At 42.3% G+C, this 20,056-nt stretch overlaps 1 protein-coding gene across 1 annotated transcript in view; it reads left to right on the forward strand.

Annotated features, from left to right (window-relative positions):
- slc25a21 (solute carrier family 25 member 21) overlaps positions 1–20,056 on the forward strand; it is a 615,256-nt gene that overhangs the window by 529,853 nt on the left and 65,347 nt on the right. Inside the window, exon 5 of the mRNA XM_078233181.1 lies at positions 14,607–14,673. Coding sequence (XP_078089307.1) covers positions 14,607–14,673 — 67 coding nt within the window. The remainder of the gene's footprint in view (positions 1–14,606; positions 14,674–20,056) is intronic.

The following is a 20,056-nucleotide window of genomic DNA, read 5'->3' on the forward strand; positions in this document are numbered from 1 at the left end:
GTGACAGACAGGGAAATGGAGTTGAGGCCACATTCAGATCAGCCATGATTTTGATCGAATGGTGGAGCAGGTTCGAGGAGTCAAATGGAGAAGTTTATTCCTGCTCCTAATTCTTGTTATTGTGTACCAACAAAATATTTGACAAATCAAGGTTTTGGGGAAGAGCTAGATCACTCAGTTATTCTACATATCACTGAGATAGCACATATACATCAACTGCACCATTCAAAAAATGTTACCAGTTTCCCATAGCAATATTATTGCAGTTAATAAATATATTTGTTAGTATGTGATGCAATTCTTGTCTGTGATATATAATTTATGTACATAGTTGGTGAAACATTATGTACATGGCTAAAGCAGAAAAGGGAAACCACATGGAGATAATAGGAATAGACATGAACCTTTACATCTATAGAAAACAAATTAAGTTTGCTCTGTTTACCATTGAACAAGTAAAAATGGTTAATTGTAGCAGAGAATAAATGAGACAGTCAGTTTGACATTTAATGGGAATCTTCTGGATTAACATTGTTCAACAGTTTGTTACACAAGACAGAGCATAGTTTGCTGCTGATTGTTACTAGTTTGTTATAAAGAGCTGGCATCATATTTTCCAAAGCAAGGTACGCTGCTTGGTCTCAGCTGATCCGTAAAGAAGAATAAGAAATAGAGTGGCGGGGATGGGGGTAGTTAAACCACTATCAGGTTATTGTGGCATACCAAGGTACCTTGACAGGTTTCTGTTGTGCATGAACAGCAGTGGCAACAGCTTATACCTTGAGATAACAGCCAGTTTTCTCAGGTAATGCCTCCTTTCACACACACGGTGACAGACTGTTGCGTGCAAGTTTCAATCCACTCTGTTTGCTCTGCAATCCTTCAGTGACAGTCTCCGATCAATGGCAAGCAAACCCCATTAATAATGGGCATCAGCCATTTAGCTTGTAATATTTGTCATATATCAAGTTACTGCTTTGTGAACTTAAGGTGATAGATGGAGACTACTCTGCATGTTTTTTTTAAAATTAGTTTTAAAAATAGAGAAGACTCTTCTTGACTTTCAAGAATAAAATTGAGTTATGGAAAAGATACTTTGCTCTTTTAGAAACATTTGTTTAATAGAATTTTTAGACTAAAATAAATTAGAAGGATTGTGTACTTTTACTATAGAAGTAAAACTTTGAACCACTTACTGAACAAAATATGAAAAAACAACTATTGCCAGGTTGGACTATAAGTTCAACATGACAATGTCTCATTTGTATAACAAATTCATAACATTTTCTTGGGAATTTTAATTTTTGGAAAGAATCTAGTTATAACTGTAGCAAGGAAGGATAATATTTCAGTTAGAATAGCCAGAGTAACCAATTTTGAGTGATAGTATAAAACGGGCAATGGCAAATCTTCCATTTGATATTTCCATTGAAAATCCATGGAAATAAAATTGAGAGAGGTGTAAATTCATTGTCAATTTGAAATTAAAGAATCTCGATGCAATTCTTGTCAGCATGGACCCTCTAGGCGTGTGACTTGCCCAATGTGGCTGCAGCTGTACAGCGTTAATAAGGAAGAGCTGCATTTAAGCGCTAACGATGGACTCTCAGGCAGTCATGCCAGGAAGATGGCACCACGATAACTGCCCAAAGGTTCACGATGGGAGCTGGTTCTTATACCTCTGATGACATACTAAAATCCCCACAATAGGATTGGTTTACAGGTTATGAAAACATCAAATTCTAATCTGATAGGCTGCTGCTATTCAAATGCATAGTTTAAACTGATTGATTAAAATTCAAAAACAACCTGTTGCCTTGGCAGCATTACTGCCTAGGCTCACGATACAATGTTTCAGTCTATGTACTGCTTGCATCTGCTTCTTTTAACTACAGAAAAAAACTACCTTTTCTAACAGAACCATGAAATTTTACAATTGTTATCATTTTATTACAAACCCAATCTTATTTTAAAGATTGGGTTTGTACTCGTTGGAGTTTAGAAGGATGAGGGGGGATCTTATAGAGACTTATAAGATAATGCGGGGGCTGGATAGGGTGGAGGCGGAGAGATTCTTTCCACTTAGTAAGGAAGATAAAACTAGAGGACACGGCCTCAAAATAAAGGGGGGTCGGTTTAAGACAGAGTTGAGGAGGAACTTCTTCTCCCAGAGGGTGGTGAATCTCTGGAATTCTCTGCCCACTGAAGTGGTGGAGGCTACCTCGCTGAATATGTTTAAAGCGCGGATGGATGGATTCCTGATCGGTAAGGGAATTAAGGGTTATGGGGATCAGGCGGGTAAGTGGTACTGATCCACGTCAGATCAGCCATGATCTTATTGAATGGCGGGGCAGGCTCGAGGGGCTAGATGGCCTACTCCTGCTCCTATTTCTTATGTTCTTATGTTCTTATAATTTTACCAAAACTAATTTCACAATAGCCATGGTGACAGTGGCCGAGACCCTCCCCTGCACGGCATCCTGGAGGTTGGTGCTCAGTGGTACTCACTGCCTCAGTCATTCAACAGTATGTTTAGTGCTGGACTACATGCAAAAATTATTTAACTTAGCTGGTAGTATGAAGTTTGTATGCTGTCTGCATCAGAAAGAATGGGCATTGATCAATTGTACATCGAGATCCCCATAGGGTACAGAAAAGATTTACCAGGATGTTGCCTGGTATGGAGGGCATTAGCTATGAGGAGAGGTTGGAGAAATTTGGTTTGTTCTCACTGGAATGACAGAGGTTGAAGGGTGACCTGATAGAAGTCTGCAAGATTATGAGGGGCATGGACAGAGTGGATTGTCAGAAGCTTTTTCCCAGGGTGGAAGAGTCAATTACTAGGGGGCATAGGTTTAAGGTGCGAGGGGCGGTGATGGGTGCCTGGAACTCGCTGCCGGGAGAGGTACTGGAAGCAGATACAATAATGACATTTAAGGGGCGTCTTGACAAATACATGAATAGGATGGGAATAGCGGGATATGGTCTCTGGAAGGGTAGGGGGTTTTAGTTCAGTCAGGCAGCATGGTCGGTGCAGGCTTGGAGGGCCGAAGGGCCTGTTTCAGTGCTGTAATTTTCCTTGCTCTGTCCATTTTTAGGTGTCACCAAATTTGCCCCTTTAGATCCCACTATCCATTCAGCAGCTCAGAATCACATCTTAAAATATTGGTCTCTGTCGTAACATGGCCCCAAACCCATTCTGAAACAAATGACAGGCTTTTCCATTTCAAATACATTTGACCATGGTAGCAATAAGATCAAACCCAAGATGCTTTTTTCAATGTCATGTCAGATTATTTGACCACTTGAGTCATGCCGTGACTCACAGATGTAACATACAGAAATGATTTATCTCCTCAGTTACAACAAACATTGGGCAATTCAGGAATCTTGGAAAGTGCATTCTTCCCTTTAAATATATACGTAGGATTGTGTGACAATTGAATGTACTGGCATATATTCTAACTAGCTTGAGTTAGCATTATAGTGACACCTGGACAGAGTGGATTGTCAGAAGCTTTTTCCCATATGGCAATTTGCCATAAACCAACCTTTCCCTTTTCTCTCATTGTATGTACTATACAAGGACCCAGATCACCACAAGGTGATTTGCAATGTTTTTGCAATATAATGCAGGCCGTTACCTATTTACCCAAGTCTTTTGAGCCTCTCATTTTTTTCTTCTTTGGCTTAAGGAAGGCTTTTCTCTTCCATGTTTACTTCTCCAAAATTAAGCCATTCACAATGACCCTAAAACCAGGCTTACATGCATTTCAATAACATCTTGATGATTCTAATGAACATAGAGGATATTTTTTATCTTTTTGAAAGTCATCTATTGACATTTATCCAACATCATAATTCCTTTATTTGTATCTTAAACAGATAATGTTTTAGTTTTACATTATCAAATGTGTTGGAAAAAGTTAATTACTGCAAGATTGCTTAAAAGAACAGCAGCATCGTTTGTTTAAATAACTAATGGATTCATGGATCACAGCCATTGTGTCAGATTTTCTTGGCAACTGTTATTCATTTCTGAACAGCTGACATTCTTGCACTGAAAAAGATCTTTAGGTGAAGCTGCATTGTGAAAAGTGACCTCTGCACTGTTGAGTACTAGAAATACCAGTTCTGGTGCAGATTGCTAGCAATCGTTTAGGCTGAACCCATCTTACAATGTTAAACAATGCATTGAGAAAAAAGAAAACCTACAAAGCCTATGCATTCAATTTATGAAGTCTTAGATCTTGTGCAGTAAATGGTTAACACATTTTTCTTGCTTAGCAAAGTGATTTCTATCTAACTGTAGGCTGTAAGATAAAAGTTACAGCAGTGAAATGGGCCACTGATGAAATGAACTGTAGGTATTGTCTTCCATTCTTGATCCTCAAGTTCATGCATCAAGATTTCTGTTAAATTGGATTAAATGAAAGATAGAATACCAAGAAATGACCCCATAGCACGTGTGCCATTCATTAACCAAATATTGAAACATATTTCTGACAAACTGCTTATCAAAATGCATCTATTATAAAAATTATAGTATTTATATTTTTTTTATCTTCACATCCATATTATTTAATTTTCTAAAAATTAGCTATATTTTCTTACATCATTCAATGACTTCAAATTCTTATCCAGCTGTTACTGTGTGTTCAAGAGTTTGTTCATATTTTGTCCTTTCTCGGGACAAGAGTTTCAATTCGTAACAAAATGAAATAGCCACTCTTCCTTTTAACATCTTCAAATAATCAACAGTTATATAAGTTGTAGATTTGAATGCTGACAATGTTTAACAAAACAGTCAAATCATATTTTATTAGGTATTACACTGGCAACATTTTTTTAATGAATTGCTTGAATAGCTACATCCAGAAGTTATTAAAAAAACATTAGTACTTTGCCATTTTGGTGTGTTCAGCAACAGTGTTTATACTGCCGAGTTCCTGTCAGGTTCTGATTTGAATCCTCCTAGTCAAGAAAGAGCTTAAATCTCAATACATTTAAGTAAATTTATAATATCACCAGGAGCTTCAACAGATCAGTTGTGAGCACTCATTAAACTGAATTTTGCAGTGCACTGAAATTGAAATCAATGCATTGTGAAATCCACTGTTGCACCTTTTCCAGGAGGTCTCAGATCACCTTGTTTGGAATTGGACTCAGGTATTATACTGCTACTCTTTCATTGCAGCAAAACAGAAACCATTTTGCAGCCTGCATCCAAGAGCTGGTGCCTCAATCAGAGGGATGGCAGCTCAGCAGCATCATTGCTAGGGTTTAAAATATACCTAGAGGAAAGAAGCAATAGGCAGAAAAATAACATTATTGCTAGTCCAGGAAATCCCACACAGCATCTTTGACATCACCCATACAGTAATGGTCAGCATCTAGTCTGAGATCACATCCCATAATGGCACAGTTGTAAAGATCATTCAGAAGAGCTGTAACTCTGCAAATGAAAAAGTATCTGAAATAACCCCTCAGAGGCTGGCATCCCTTTACCAGATACCCTTCACTTACAAAGTTTATTCTACTCATAGAGTAGTCCAGAGTGCCAGTGGACCTGATACTCCTATTTTTATGTACAGGTGAGGCTCTCTGATTGGGCAAGCAATTATGACCTCAATCAGGGTGTCATACTCCAAGAGGCCAACCTCATGTGTCTCGTTGAAGTCATTACAGTATCCAATTCCTGGTAGTTATTCCTTCAGAAAAAAATGGTGATTTTCGCAAGATCCCAAATCCTGTATCTGGTTGTCTTTCCATATACTGGCTGGGTGGAAAACTCTCTCATAATACAGTCAGACAAGCTATTTTGACAGTTTGAAGACTGGACATTTTGGAGCTCTTAGCGAAATTGAGAAATTTCACAGTGGTGTCCAGTTCCTGATGATATTCTGGCAGGGTGTGAATCTTAGCCAATCTTTAATTGCATCATTTATTTTGAATAATTGACAATTTATTGAATGTAATCATTTCTTTATTGAGCTCAGCCCAGGTTTGACTATTTAATGATAGAGTAGCTGAAGTGTATTTGGTTATGTGGTGCATGTGAGTTTGCAATCCTTGATGGTATTCAATGGTTCACCACTTGGTGAAGTGAAGGCTTTAATTAATTTGATTTGTGTATGTACTATAGCTTATATTTTCTAATAATATTGAAAGAGATGCACCCATATTGCTTGGAGGGTCATTGTGGGGCTAGGATGCTTTGTGGTGCAATAGTGAGGTACAGTAGTTAGCACTGCGGAACTGTACCATGTCTCCGTCTCTAACTGAGAGTCAGAAAATTCGCAGTGGGTCCAGGGAAAGATGGGAAATTGCGCATTAGAGTTGAAACTTCCCAGCAACTCCCATGGAGATCATTGTGCCAGGACTTCAATATGGTGGAATTGAAAGTATAGATAAACAATGCTGTAGGGGTTCCTGGTAGGCCAGAAGATTGAGGAAGTTTTAGAAACTAGCCAAGGAATAAAGCCAGCAAAGAGGGAGGAATTGGAGTATGACAGAAAACTAGCAAAAACATAAAACCTGACTGAAAGCTTCCACAAATGTCTAAAAAGGAAAAGAGTAGTGACAAAGAGTGTTGATCCCTTGGCAGTGTAACTAGGGCATACCCCAAAGATGCCCTGGGGATCTCATCCCCCACTGCCCGAATGTTTCAGGTAACATTAGTATAGCAATTGCCTTTGAAGTGCAAACTGAGGTTGGGTAATTGCTTTACACCAGGTACCACCAGAAAATGCGATTTAAATCAAATTTCAGATGGCTCCGACTATGTTACATCAATAGATTCATAAAAAGTTAGAATTGAAACCACTTCTGGGTAACTATTGTACAAATCCACACAGATTCTTCCCCCCCCCCCCCCCCCCACCAAAAGGACTCACCCCACCTTCTCGGGACCTCAGAGGATTCCCTTCACCCCTACTCCCTCTCCCCATCGACACCCCATGGTGACTACTGGATAACGAAGACACTTATGTCAGACTCCCGTTTATTGACTACAGCTCAGCCTTCAACACCATTATTCCGACAAAACTCAACTCCAAACTCCGTGGACTAGGGCTTGGCTTCTCCCTCTCTGGATCCTCAACTTCCTAACCCACAGACCGCAATCAGTAAGGATAGGCAATGACACCTCCTCTATGTTTATCCTCAACACCATTGCCTCACAAGGCTGTGTCCTCAACTTCTTCTATACTCCTTATATGCTTCTGACTTTGTGGCCAAATTCTGCTCCAACTTCATTTTCAAGTTTGCTGATGACACCACCAAACAATGAAGAGACAGAGTACAGGAAAGAGATAGAGAATCTGGTGAAATGATGCGACGACAATATTAATGTCAGTAAAACGAAGGAAATAATCAGCGACTTCAGGAAGTAGAGTAAGAACATGCCCCTGTCTACATCAATGGGGTTGAAGTGGAAATGGTCAAGAACTTCAAGTTTCTAGGTGCCCAGATCACCAAAAACCTGCCCTGGTCCCTCCACACAGACGCTATAGTTAAGAAAGCCCACCAATGCCTCTACTTTCTTAGTAGGCTAAGGAAATTCAGCATTCGGTATGTCCACTATGACTCTTACCACGTTTTACAGCTGCACCATAGAAAGCATCCTTTCCGGATGTATCACAGCTTGGTATGGATCCTGTTCTGACCAAGACTGCAAGAAACTACAAAGGGTTGCGAGCGAAGCTCAATCCATCACACAAACCAGCCTTCCATCCATTGACTCTGTCTACACTTCCCTGCTGCCCCAGAAAAGCAGCCGGCACAATCAAGGACCCCATGCAACTCGGACGTACTCTCTTCCACCTTCTTCCATCGGGAAAAAGATACAAAAGTCTGAGAACATGTACCAACCAACTCAAGAACACCTTCTTTCCTGCTGCCGTCAGACTTTTGAATGGACCTACCTTATATTAAGGTAGGTCCATAAACTTATATTAAGCTGGTCTTTCTCTACAACCTAGCTATGACTGTAACACTACATTCTGCACCCTCTCCTTTCCTTCTCCCCGATGTACTCTATGAATGGTATGCTTTGTCTGTATAGCGCACAAGAAACAATACTTTTCACTGTATACCAATACGTGTGACAAAAATAAATCAAATCAAATCCCCACCCTCTCAGAATTCCACCCAACCACAGGATTCCCCCAACCTCCCAGGAACTAGGAACTCCCCTTCCCCATGGAACACCAATGCCTCTACTCCCCAAAACAGGATTACCCCTCCCAAATTAGCAGTTTCCCCAGGGCCCAACTCCTGACTTTCAGCAACTCTGCCTCAAAGGCTTAACCCAACACCTGTCTCCTCACCCAACCACACTGAGGCCTGACTGGACCCATCCCGACACATCCCCATTCCCCCCACCCTGTTTACAACAACTGGTGCCATAAATCTTACATCCGACTGAACTGCACTCAACACTAGGCCCCAGGGATGTAATGAATTGCCTGGATCTCACCCAGTCTTGAGTTGAAAGGTCAGGTGGGTGGAATAGGATGGAAAGAAATTTGAGCTTAAAAAAAATTGGAGTGGAGTTGAAATCTGTCATTTCAAGTTCAGGCCAATGGGAAATAGGGAAATGACAGATAAGTACAGTAACAGCAGTGTGTACCATCTACAAGATGCATTGCAGGAACTAGGATCCTGAACTTGAGGAAGGTTAACTTTGATGGTATGAGTTGTGCATTGGCTAGGATAAGCTGGCAAAGGATAGTTAACGGGTTGACAGTGGATAGGCAATGGCAGACATTTAAAAAACACATGGATAAATTTCAAAAACTGTACATCCCTGTCTGGCGTAAGAGTAAAACAGGGAAGGTGGCTCATCTATGGCTAACAAGGGAAATCAGGGATAGTGTCAAAGCCAAAGAGGAGGCATATAAATTGGCCTGAAAAAGCAGCAAACCTGAGGACTGGGAGAAATTTAAAATCCAGCAGAGGAGGCCAAAGGGTTTAATTCGGAAGGGGAAAATAGAATATGAGAGTAGGCTTGCAGAAAAGATAGAAACTGACTGCAAAAGCGTCTGTAGTTATGTGAAGAGAAAAAGACTGGTGGAGACAAACATAGGTCCCTTAAAGTTAGAATCAGATGAATTCATAATGGGCAACAAAGAGATGGCAGACCAGCTGAACAAATATTTTGGATCTGTCTTCACTAAGGAGGACACAAATAACCTTCCAGAAATGCTAGGGGACAGAAGGTCTAGCATGAAGGAGGAACTGAAGGAAATCCTTACTGGTCATGAAATTGTATTATGGAAATTGCTGGGTTTAAAATCCGATAAGTCCCCAGGGCCTGATGCTCTGCATCCCAGCGTACTCAAGGAAGTGGCCCTAGAAATAGTGGATGCATTGGTGATCATTTTCCAGCATTCTATAGACTCCGGAAGAGTTCCATTGGATTGGAAGGTAGCAAATCGGCCCAAGTCAGCATGGATTCACTAAAGGGAAATTGCGCTTGACAGATCTTTTGGAACTTTTGAGGATGTGACCAGTAGAGTGGACAAGGGTGAACCAGTGGATGTTGTGTATCTGGACTTTCAAAAGACTTTTGACAAGGTCCCACACAAGAGATTAGTGAGCAAAATAAAAGCTCATGGTATTGGTGGTAATGTATTGACGTGGATAGAGAACTGGTTGGCAGACAGGAAGCAGAGCGTGGGAATAAATGGGACCTTTTCAGAGTGGCAGACAGTGACTAGTAGGTACCACAGGGTTCAGTGGTGGTACCCCAGCTATTCACAATATACATTAATGATTTAGACAAAGGAATTGAATGCAGTATCTCCAAATTTGCAGACGACACTCAACTGGGTGGCGGAGGATGCTGAGGCTGAAGGGTGACTTGGACAGGATGGCTGAGTAGGCAAATACTTGGCAAATGCCATATAATGTGGATAAATGTGAGGTCATCAACTTTGGTGGTAAGAACAGGAAGGAAGATTATTATCTAAATGGTCGCAGTTTCGGAAAAGGGGAAGTGCAACATGACCTGGATGTCATCGTGGAATAATCGCCGAAGGTTGGCATACAGGTACAGCAGGCAGTGAGGAAAGCTAATAACATGCTGGCCTTTATTGCAAGAGAATTTGAGTATAGGAGAAAGGATGTCTTGCTGGGCCTTGGTGAGGTCACACCTTGAGTATTGGTCTCCTAGTCTGAGGAAGGACATTTTTGCTATTGAGGGAATCCAGCGAAGGTTCACCAGACTGATTCCTGGAATGGCAGGACTAACATATGAAGAGGGATTGGACCAACTGGACTTGTACTCACCGGAATTTAGAAGAATGAGAGGGATCTCAGGGAAACATATAAAATCCTGATGCGACTGGACAGGCGAGATGCAGGAAGAATGTTCCTGATATTGGGGAAATGCAGAACTAGAGGTCACAGACTAAGAATAAGGAGTAAGCCATTCAAGAGTGAGATGAGGAAGAACTCCTTCACTCAGAAAGTTGTGAACCTATGGAATTCTCTACCACAGAAAGCTGTTGCAACCAGTTTGTTAGATATGTTCAAGAGGGAGCTGGATGTGGCCCTTGTGGCTACAGGGATCAAGGGGTATGGGGGAGGGAGCCAGAGTGGGATACTGAAAGTGCATGATCAACCATGATCACATTGAATGGTGGTGCAGGCTCGAAAAGCTGAATGGCCTACCCCTGTACCTATTTTCTATGTTTCTATGTAACTCATCAAGGTTCCTTAGACAGCACCTTCCAAACCCACAACTACCATCTAGAAAGACAAGAGCAGCGGATACAAGGGAACATCACCACCCGGAGGTTCCCCTCAAGTCATTTACCATTCTAACTTGGAAATATCTTGCCATACCTTCACTGTCACTGGATCAAAATTCTTGAACTTCCTCCCTAACAGCCTAACAGCACTGTGGGTGTACATACATCACACGTACTATAGCAGTTCAGGGAGGCAGCTCACCATCACCTTCTCAAGGACAATTAGGGATGGGCAATGAATGCTGGCCTGTCCAGTGAAGCCCACATGCCATGAATGAATAAAAAAAACTTTCAACAGGTATTTTGTGTCCGTCTTCAAAGTAGAAGAAAAGCAAGGGGCAAAAGGGGAAGAGGAAATTAAGACAATCAACATCACTAGAGAAAAAGTATGAGGAAAACTAATGGGACTAAAGGCTGACAAGCCCCGTGGACCTTTTGGCCTGCACCCTCTGGTCTTAAAGGAAGTGCAGAGCTAATGGATGCATTTGATGTGATCTTCCAAAATTCCCTAGATTCTAAAAATGTACAAGTGGATTGGAAAGCTGAAAATGTGGCACCATTATTCAAAAATGGAGGAAAGCAGAGTGCATCTCTCATTGGGGAACTCCGAGAAATCATTACAATGGAGGTAGCAGCAGAACATTTAGAAAATCATAATACAATCAGACAAAGTCAACATGATTTTTAAAAATCATTTATGAGATCTGGTTTTGCTGGCTAGGCCAGCATTTAATGCCCATCCCTAATTGGCCTTCAACTGAATGGCCATTTTAGAGGACATTTAAACATCAATCACACTGCGGTGGATCTAGAGCCACGTATAGGCCAGACCAGGTAAGGAAGGCAGATTTCCTTCTCTAAAGCAAATTAGTGAACCAGATGGGTTTTAAAGATAATCCACAGTGGTCTTATGGTCATCAGATTCTTTTTGATTGAATTCAAATTTCACATTCTGCTGTGGTGTGATTTGAACCTGGGCCTCCAATACATTGCCCTGGGTCTTTGGATTACTAGTCCAGTGACAATACCTCGACACTTCCCCCTCTCCTTATGAAAGGGATTGGAGTTTTTTAAGGATTCTTTATGCAATTGATAAAGGTGAACGAGTATCTGTAGTGTATTTGAACAGATTGAGTCTGTACTCATTGGAGTTTAGAAGGCTGAGGGGTGATCTTATAGAGACATATAAGATAATGATGGGGCTGGATAGGGTAGAGGTAGAGAGATTCTTTCCACTTAGAAGGGAAACCAGAACTAGAGGGCACAGCCTCAAAATAAGTGGGGGCTGGTTCAGAACAGAGTTGAGGGGGAACTTCTTCTCTCAGAGGGTAGTGAATCTCTGGAATTCTCTGCCCATTGAAGTGGTGGAGGCGACCTCGTTGAATACGTTTAAATCACGGGTAGATAGATTTCTGATCAATAAGGGAATTAAGGGATATGGGGAGCAGGCGGGTAAGTGGAACTGATTCGCTTCAGATCAGCCATGATCTTGTTGAATGGCGGGGCAGGCTCGAGGGGCTAGGTGGCCGACTCCTGCTCCTATTTCTTGTGTTCTTATGTTCTTATTTGGATTTCCAAAAGGCATTTGTTTTGCTGTGTGTTTGTGGTCCTGACAAAGTTCTCTGGAGTTTGTCTACTGTCCCAAACTGTCCTAAACTGCTTGAGATTGTAGTTTGTTAAAACCATTATTCTTTATTTACAGCCGCTATATACATATTAGGACCTCTGCAGGAGGTTGGAACTTCTTCCTCTTGATCTTTGTTAATCATGTAATGTTTCATTATCATTAAACCAGCATTATGTGCTTCTGATGTAAACCCTTTACTCTACATCTCCCTCTAAGCCTTTATCCGAGTTACATAATCCTCCTACATCTCTCCTGCCACCAACGTAGTGGTGAGGCTCAGATTCACTCAGAAGAACTAAATTATGATATTCATTCGAGAAGCTCTTTCAGCTTGTCCATTTGCCTGAGGATAATTAGGTGAGTTGCTTACATGAATGAATCTGTATTCCTTTGCAAAGTTTTGGAATAATTCATTCGCACCATAATATCCGTAAATTCTCTTCGGTTGAACTATTACTTCTGCTGTGAATCTGCAATCTGTTCATTTTTATGATAACATTTAATTTTAAATTCAAACATACAGCAAATCCCTTTAATTACAACTTGCTCCCAGTACGTAAAGTTACTGGTATAGAGCACATTGTCTAGCCCTGGTCCAGAGCGTTATGTATTTTATATGCACTTTTTGATGGCTGAGACTGCTCATTTTCAATTTCTTGAACTCCACTATTCTCTTCCCATGTGTCTTCTCCCATGATTCTGCTCTGCACCTCATTCTCTTTAGAGTAGATTAAGTTGAAGGTAAATTGTTCCAACCTGCCATGCCTATCCCCTGCCTGCTACTATTACTTGCTGGACTTCAGGGCTGTACGTAGGAGCGCTGCTAGCTTTACTCTAGCAATCTATTGAACCAAGGGCAGAAAACTGCTTTCTCATCTAAATTCCCTGGCTTCTTGGATTTACTAGGATCTGACTCCATTGCCTATTTCTACTCAGACTTTATTTTCAGACGGACTGCTTCTATACCAATGTATGTCCTGCTTACAAATCTTCAGTTTCTGCACCTCAATTGAGAGATTTCACTCTGCACAAAGCTAACTGATCTATTCCTGCTGATTCCCATCTTAGCTTGATTCCATTCCCATGTTACTGAATTATCCCTATTTTGCTGCTATCCATCATAACTTGTTTTCCTCCTATTCTAATGTCTCTACTCCAGCACTTCACCCTCCTCTACCTCAGTTTCTATAACTTTAAAATGCTCATTGACCACTATCCCCTTGTTCCCACACTGCCCCATGTAAGTTTCACACTCATTATCTCCTAAAGACACCTATATTAATTTCCTCCAAGAAATCTCAATGTTGGTACTTTTGGAGCACATCAGTTCCCTTTGCCCTCTTCTTATAATTCACTGTTCCCTTGTCCTTCATTAAAATCTCCTTCTATATTTACTTTCCTATCCATATTCATGACCACTCCCTTACCTCACCATTTTCTGTGGCCTCTCTACTTTGCTATAGGAAGACCTTTACTGACCACTTGCTTAAAAATCCTGAGAAAAAATGTCCCACAAGTAGCTCACAACAGCACCTTCCAACTTCTTCCATTGACCATTGTACCTCAGCAGCCATCAGTTTGCTCAACCACTCTTTCACCTTATTAATTAGCTTGTTTCCAATCCCAGTCATTTCCCTTGGTATGTATCCCATCTTTGCTTTTTCAAGTCCATGGAATGCAATCTTGAACATGTCTGTCTTAGCCATCCATCACTGGATCTGCCTGAACCATACCAAGTTCTACTTTTCTTCTGCCAAAACCGCTGACTACGATTATCCACAATTATCCTGGAGAGCAAACATAACATCCGGCTTCTTTTCCTAATTACAAAGTGCTCCTTAAGTTCCTTTTCCCATTTCCTCCTTTACTTCTAATTGATTTTGCCAGCTAAAAGTTATATGGGCAGTGTCCAGAAAGAATCATCATTCAGAGAATGGAGTTTGTTTTATCTCGGTAACTGACCTAGTTATCACACAATATGCTTTGCTGGGAGGATAAAAAAACAAGTACGCACCACTTAATTACTTATAGTAATTGTGGACTTTCATCAAGAAGATCTTAGAGATTTTCACCACTATTAGATAAATTTAGAAGAAAAAATTAGCAGTCCATATTATTTTCACAAACTCAGATTAGCAAACCACATATTCACCCGCAAAAATATTTAGGTATACTGCGTTTTTTTGAAATTTGAAAATGAAATATGTTTTTTCTTTTATTAGGATTCTTGGCTTTTACAAAGGAATCTTGCCTCCCATCATTGCTGAGACCCCTAAAAGAGCTGTCAAGGTAAATACAATGTATTCTACCTATAACCTATAACACAATGGACACCATGAGGCTGCAATTTCTGCAAGAAGGATATTGGCACAACTGGGTGCGCAACCATCGTAGATATTCCCAGGTTGGGTGTTTGATGGCCTGTTGAGAGCAAGCATTAGCCTGTTCATCAACAGAAGTGGGTCCCATGTGGGAGCTGAGGCTAGCAATTGAAGAAAAACTTCCTCAGGATGTTTTGAGCGGCACGATGGTACAGTGGTTAGTACTGCCGCCTCACAGCACCTTCCAACTTCTTCCATTGACCATTGTACCTCAGCAGGGTTCGATTCCAGCCTTGGGTGACCGTCTGTATGGAGTTTGCACATTCCTCCATGTCTGCATGGGTTTCCTCTGGTGCTCTGGTTTTCCTCTCACAGTCCAAAAACGTGTAGATTAGGTGGATTGGCCATGGTAAATTACCCCTTAGTATCCCAAGATGTGTAGGTTAGAGGGAGCTGTGTGGTAAATGCATGGGGTTACGGGGATAAAGTGGGGTGTGGACCTGAGTAAGGTGCTCTGCTGGAGAGTCGGTGTACACTCAATCGGCCAAATGGCTTCCTTCTGCATTGTAGTGATTCTCTGATTCTGTAACTGCAATAGCTTACTCCTGCAACATTTTGAGAGAGATAGTCCAAGCACTTCCATTCCCCTGATAACAAGAAGTTGATCCAGGTATTAAAAGCTCACAGATTTTTAAACTCCACTATGTCCCTTCTGTCATTAAAGCATCACACTTCAGATTTTCTGGCTTTGATCCACATGTATACTGGTTGACCTGGGGTGGATGAGGTCTGAAATATACTTGGGAACTTGCTGTACTTGGAGGAGCTTGAAATTTGTCTCACTGAGGTCAGCATGGCTTCCACCAAATGTTATCATTTGCCTAGCTTGTATGTAGGTCCTACATTTTAGGGTTTAAATGTTAGTGGAGGACTGATGTTAAAGTTGATTTTCACTTATTTATGACATGCCCACACAGTGACAGGCCTTCATCATGTAGCAGCACTGATCGTCATGCCAACTCAGGAAAAGCTTTTTGGTAGAGACTGGAAAGAAAAAAAGAACAAAATAATTTCTATCGCACTTTTCATGGCTGCAGGACATTTCAAAGCACTTTACAGCTAAGAAGTTCTTTTGAAGTACAGTCACTGTTGTAACATAGGAATCAGGACATCTAATTTGCAAATAGCAAACTCCCACAAACTACAATGTGATTATAACCAGATAATTAATTTTTGCGATGTTAGAATAGTGCCACGGGATTATTTCTATCCAACTATGACGGTTAATGGGGGCCTCCATTTTATATGCCATCCAAAAAGTTTATATCTAGCAGTGCAGTATTCCCTCAGTACTGCTCTGGAGTGTCAGTCAAGTTTTTTATTGTTGTCAAGTCCTGGAGTGGGATTAAACCCAGAACTTTGTGCCTGAAGAGTCTGTACCTAGCATGCAAAATTGTCCTATGGCTAAATATATGACCAAGGCAAGGGGACATTTCCATGGTCGACAGGTGCCATCTCTACTAGCAAGCAGAAAACCAAGAAGTATCTGTCAAGACTTGCCTTTAAATGTTTTGATTAAAGGTTTCATATATTAATACAACTTATTTTATACAAATCAACCTTCCTTGTGTCACCCATGGAAAGTCAAGGGCCAGATTTTCATGGAGTCTTCGGGTCAACTCAAGAGCCATTTAATATTGGTGGGTGGGACCTGATACCTGCACCCATTTCCAACACCAGCAATTTTTGTTGATGCACGGTAAGGGTACATGAACGAAACCTCACCCTGCACTCCCAAACTAGCTGTTTCCATTGGAGGGAAATGTATTTTATACACGCCTCCAATTTTCCTGGAGTTGGTCTAGCATCTCAAGGACGCGTGGTTCATGGCCCAGGAGGGGCCGTGTTCTTGGATTCAGGAACCTTTTCAATTATGTGCTTAAATAGTCCTACCAATCACCTTTCCATGTTTCCATGCCCCCTCCAGGCCCATTCAATGCCTTCCATGCCTCCTCCATGTTCCCCGTGCCCCTTCCTAGACCCCTGCATCCTCCAATTTCTGGAAGTCTGGAGTGCATCTGCTTCAATGCGAGGAGCGTAACGGGTAAAACAGACGAACTTAGGGCCTTAATGCTTATGCGGAATTTGGATGTGGTTGCGGTGACGGAAACTTGGTTAAAAGAAGGACAGGACTGGCAGCTGAATATTCCGGGGTATAAGTGTTTTAGGCGAGACAGAGGAGGGGCTAAAAAAGGTGGGGGAGTAGCGATATCAGTTAAGGAGCATATTACCACGGTGCAGAGGGTAGACAACTTAGAGGGGTCATGTACTGAGTCGCTGTGGGTGGAACTCAGAAACAGGAAGGGTGCAGTCACTATGCTGGGGGTGTACTACAGACCACCCAACAGCCCACGGGAAGTGGAGGAAAGGATATGTCAGGAGATTCTGGATAGGTGCAGAAAAAATAGGTTTGTTGTAGTGGGGGACTTTAATTTCCCTGGAACAGACTGGAAAGTGCTTAGAGCGGGGGGTCCGGATGGGGAGGAATTTGTAAAATGCGTACTGGAAGGTTCTTTGGAACAGTATGTAGATAGCCCGACTAGAGAGGGGGCTATACTGGACCTAGTTCTGGGAAATGAGCCCGGTCAGGTCGTCAACGTTTCGGTAGGGGAACATGTGGCAAATAGTGACCACAACTCTGTTAACTTTAAGATAGTAATGGACAAGGATGAGTGCTGTCCTACGGGCGGGGTGCTAAATTGGGGGAAGGCTAACTATAGCCGGATTAGGCAGGAATTGGTGGATGTTGATTGGGAGAGGATGTTCGAGGGTAAGTCCGCGTCTGGCATGTGGGAGTCTTTTAAGGAACTATTGATAAGGCTGCAGGATAGGCATGTGCCTGTAAAAAGGAAAGATAGGAAAGGTAGGATTCGAGAGCCGTGGATAACCAGGGAAATTGAGGATCTGATTAAAATGAAAAGGGAGGCGTACATTAAGTCCAGCCAACAGAAAACAGATGGAGCTCTGGAGGAATACAGAGAGAGTAGGAAAGAACTCAAACGGGGAGTTAGAAGGGCAAAAAGAGGTCACGAGATGTTCTTGGCAGGCAGGATTAAGGAGAATCCTAAGGCATTCTATTCATACGTTAGGAACAAAAGAGTTGTCAGGGAGAAAATCGGACCTCTCAGGGACAAAGGAGGGGAATTATGCTTAGAACCCAAGGGAATAGGGGAGATCCTAAATGAATATTTTGCATCGGTATTCACGAAGGAGAGGGGCGAGTTAACCGGGAGTGTCTCGGAGGGAGGCGTTGACCCGTTAGAGAAAATCTCCATTACAAGAGAGGAAGTGTTAGGTTTTTTAGGGAACATTAAAACTGACAAAGCCCCAGGGCCTGATGGCATCTATCCTCGACTGCTCAGGGAGACGAGAGATGAAATTGCTGGGCCTCTGACGGAAATCTTTGTCGCTTCTTTGGACACGGGTGAGGTCCCTGAGGATTGGAGGATAGCGAATGTGGTCCCGTTGTTTAAGAAGGGTAGCAGGGATAACCCAGGAAATTATAGGTCGGTGAGCTTGACGTCCGTGGTAGGGAAGTTGTTGGAGAGGATTCTTAGAGACAGGATGTATGTGCATTTAGAACGGAACAATCTCATTAGTGACAGACAGCATGGTTTTGTAAGAGGGAGGTCGTGCCTTACAAATATGGTGGAGTTTTTTGAGGAAGTGACAAAAACGGTTGATGAAGGAAGGGCCGTGGATGTCGTCTATATGGATTTCAGTAAGGCATTTGACAAAGTCCCACATGGCAGGTTGGTTAAGAAGGTTAAGGCTCATGGGATACAAGGAGAAGTGGCTAGATGGGTGGAGAACTGGCTTGGCCATAGGAGACAGAGGGTAGTGGTTGAAGGGTCTTTTTCCAGCTGGAGGTCTGTGACCAGTGGTGTTCCGCAGGGCTCTGTACTGGGACCTCTGCTATTTGTGATATACATATATAAATGATTTGGAAGAAGGTGTAACTGGTGTAATCAGCAAGTTTGCAGATGACACGAAGATGGCTGGACTTGCGGATAGCGAAGAGCATTGTCGGGCAATACAGCAGGATATAGATAGGCTGGAAAATTGGGCGGAGAGGTGGCAGATGGGGTTTAATCCGGATAAATGCGAAGTGATGCATTTTGGAAGAAATAATGTAGGGAGGAGTTATACAATAAATGGCAGAGTCATCAAGAGTATAGAAACACAGAGGGACCTAGGTGTGCAAGTCCACAAATCCTTGAAGGTGGCAACACAGGTGGAGAAGGTGGTGAAGAAGGCATATGGTATTCTTGCCTTTATAGGACGGGGTATAGAGTATAAAAGCTGGAGTCTGATGATGCAGCTGTATAGAATGCTGGTTAGGCCACATTTGGAGTACTGCGTCCAGTTCTGGTCGCCGCACTACCAGAAGGACGTGGAGGCGTTAGAGAGAGTGCAGAGAAGGTTTACCAGGATGTTGCCTGGTATGGAGGGTCTTAGCTATGAGGAGAGATTGGGTAAACTGGGGTTGTTCTCCCTGGAAAGACGGAGAATGAGGGGAGATCTAATAGAGGTGTACAAGATTATGAAGGGGATAGATAGGGTGAACGGTGGGAAGCTTTTTCCCAGATCAGAAGTGATGTTCACAAGGGGTCACGGGCTCAAGGTGAGAGGGGCGAAGTATAACTCAGATATTAGAGGGATGTTTTTTACACAGAGGGTGGTGGGGGCCTGGAATGCGCTGCCAAGTAGGGTGGTGGAGGCAGGCACGCTGACATCGTTTAAGACTTACCTGGAGAGTCACATGAGCAGCCTGGGAATGGAGGGATACAAACGATTGGTCTAGTTGGACCAAGGAGCGGCACAGGCTTGGAGGGCCGAAGGGTCTGTTTCCTGTGCTGTACTGTTCTTTGTTCTTTGTTCTTCTATATGCGACCTGCTGACTGTGGAAGCAGATCAGTGTGGCCTTGGAGGTAAGCATTGACCTAAGCATTAAGACCTGAGGTGGATGGTTAACAGGCCAACTTCAGTTCTTTGGGACATTATCCCAGTTATATTAAAGGCTGTTAGGCCCTCCAGTTCTCACACCATCTCACCCTACCCAGTCCTCATGCTCCCCACACCCTCTATATCCCCATGCCGCTTCCAAGCCCTCCATACCCCCATGTCCCTTCTGTGCCCTCCATGTCTCAATACCAGCTCCTTATACCCCCATGTCCCTTCCATAGTTTCTCTGCAACCTGATGCCCACTCACCCTGACTGTTTTACAAATCAGTGAGTCATATAGTAACAATGGCATTTCTTGAAATGGGAATTCTATCAACAGAAACAA

The sequence above is a fragment of the Mustelus asterias genome, chromosome 18 (genome assembly GCF_964213995.1).
Source record: "Mustelus asterias chromosome 18, sMusAst1.hap1.1, whole genome shotgun sequence".
NCBI lineage: Eukaryota > Metazoa > Chordata > Chondrichthyes > Carcharhiniformes > Triakidae > Mustelus > Mustelus asterias.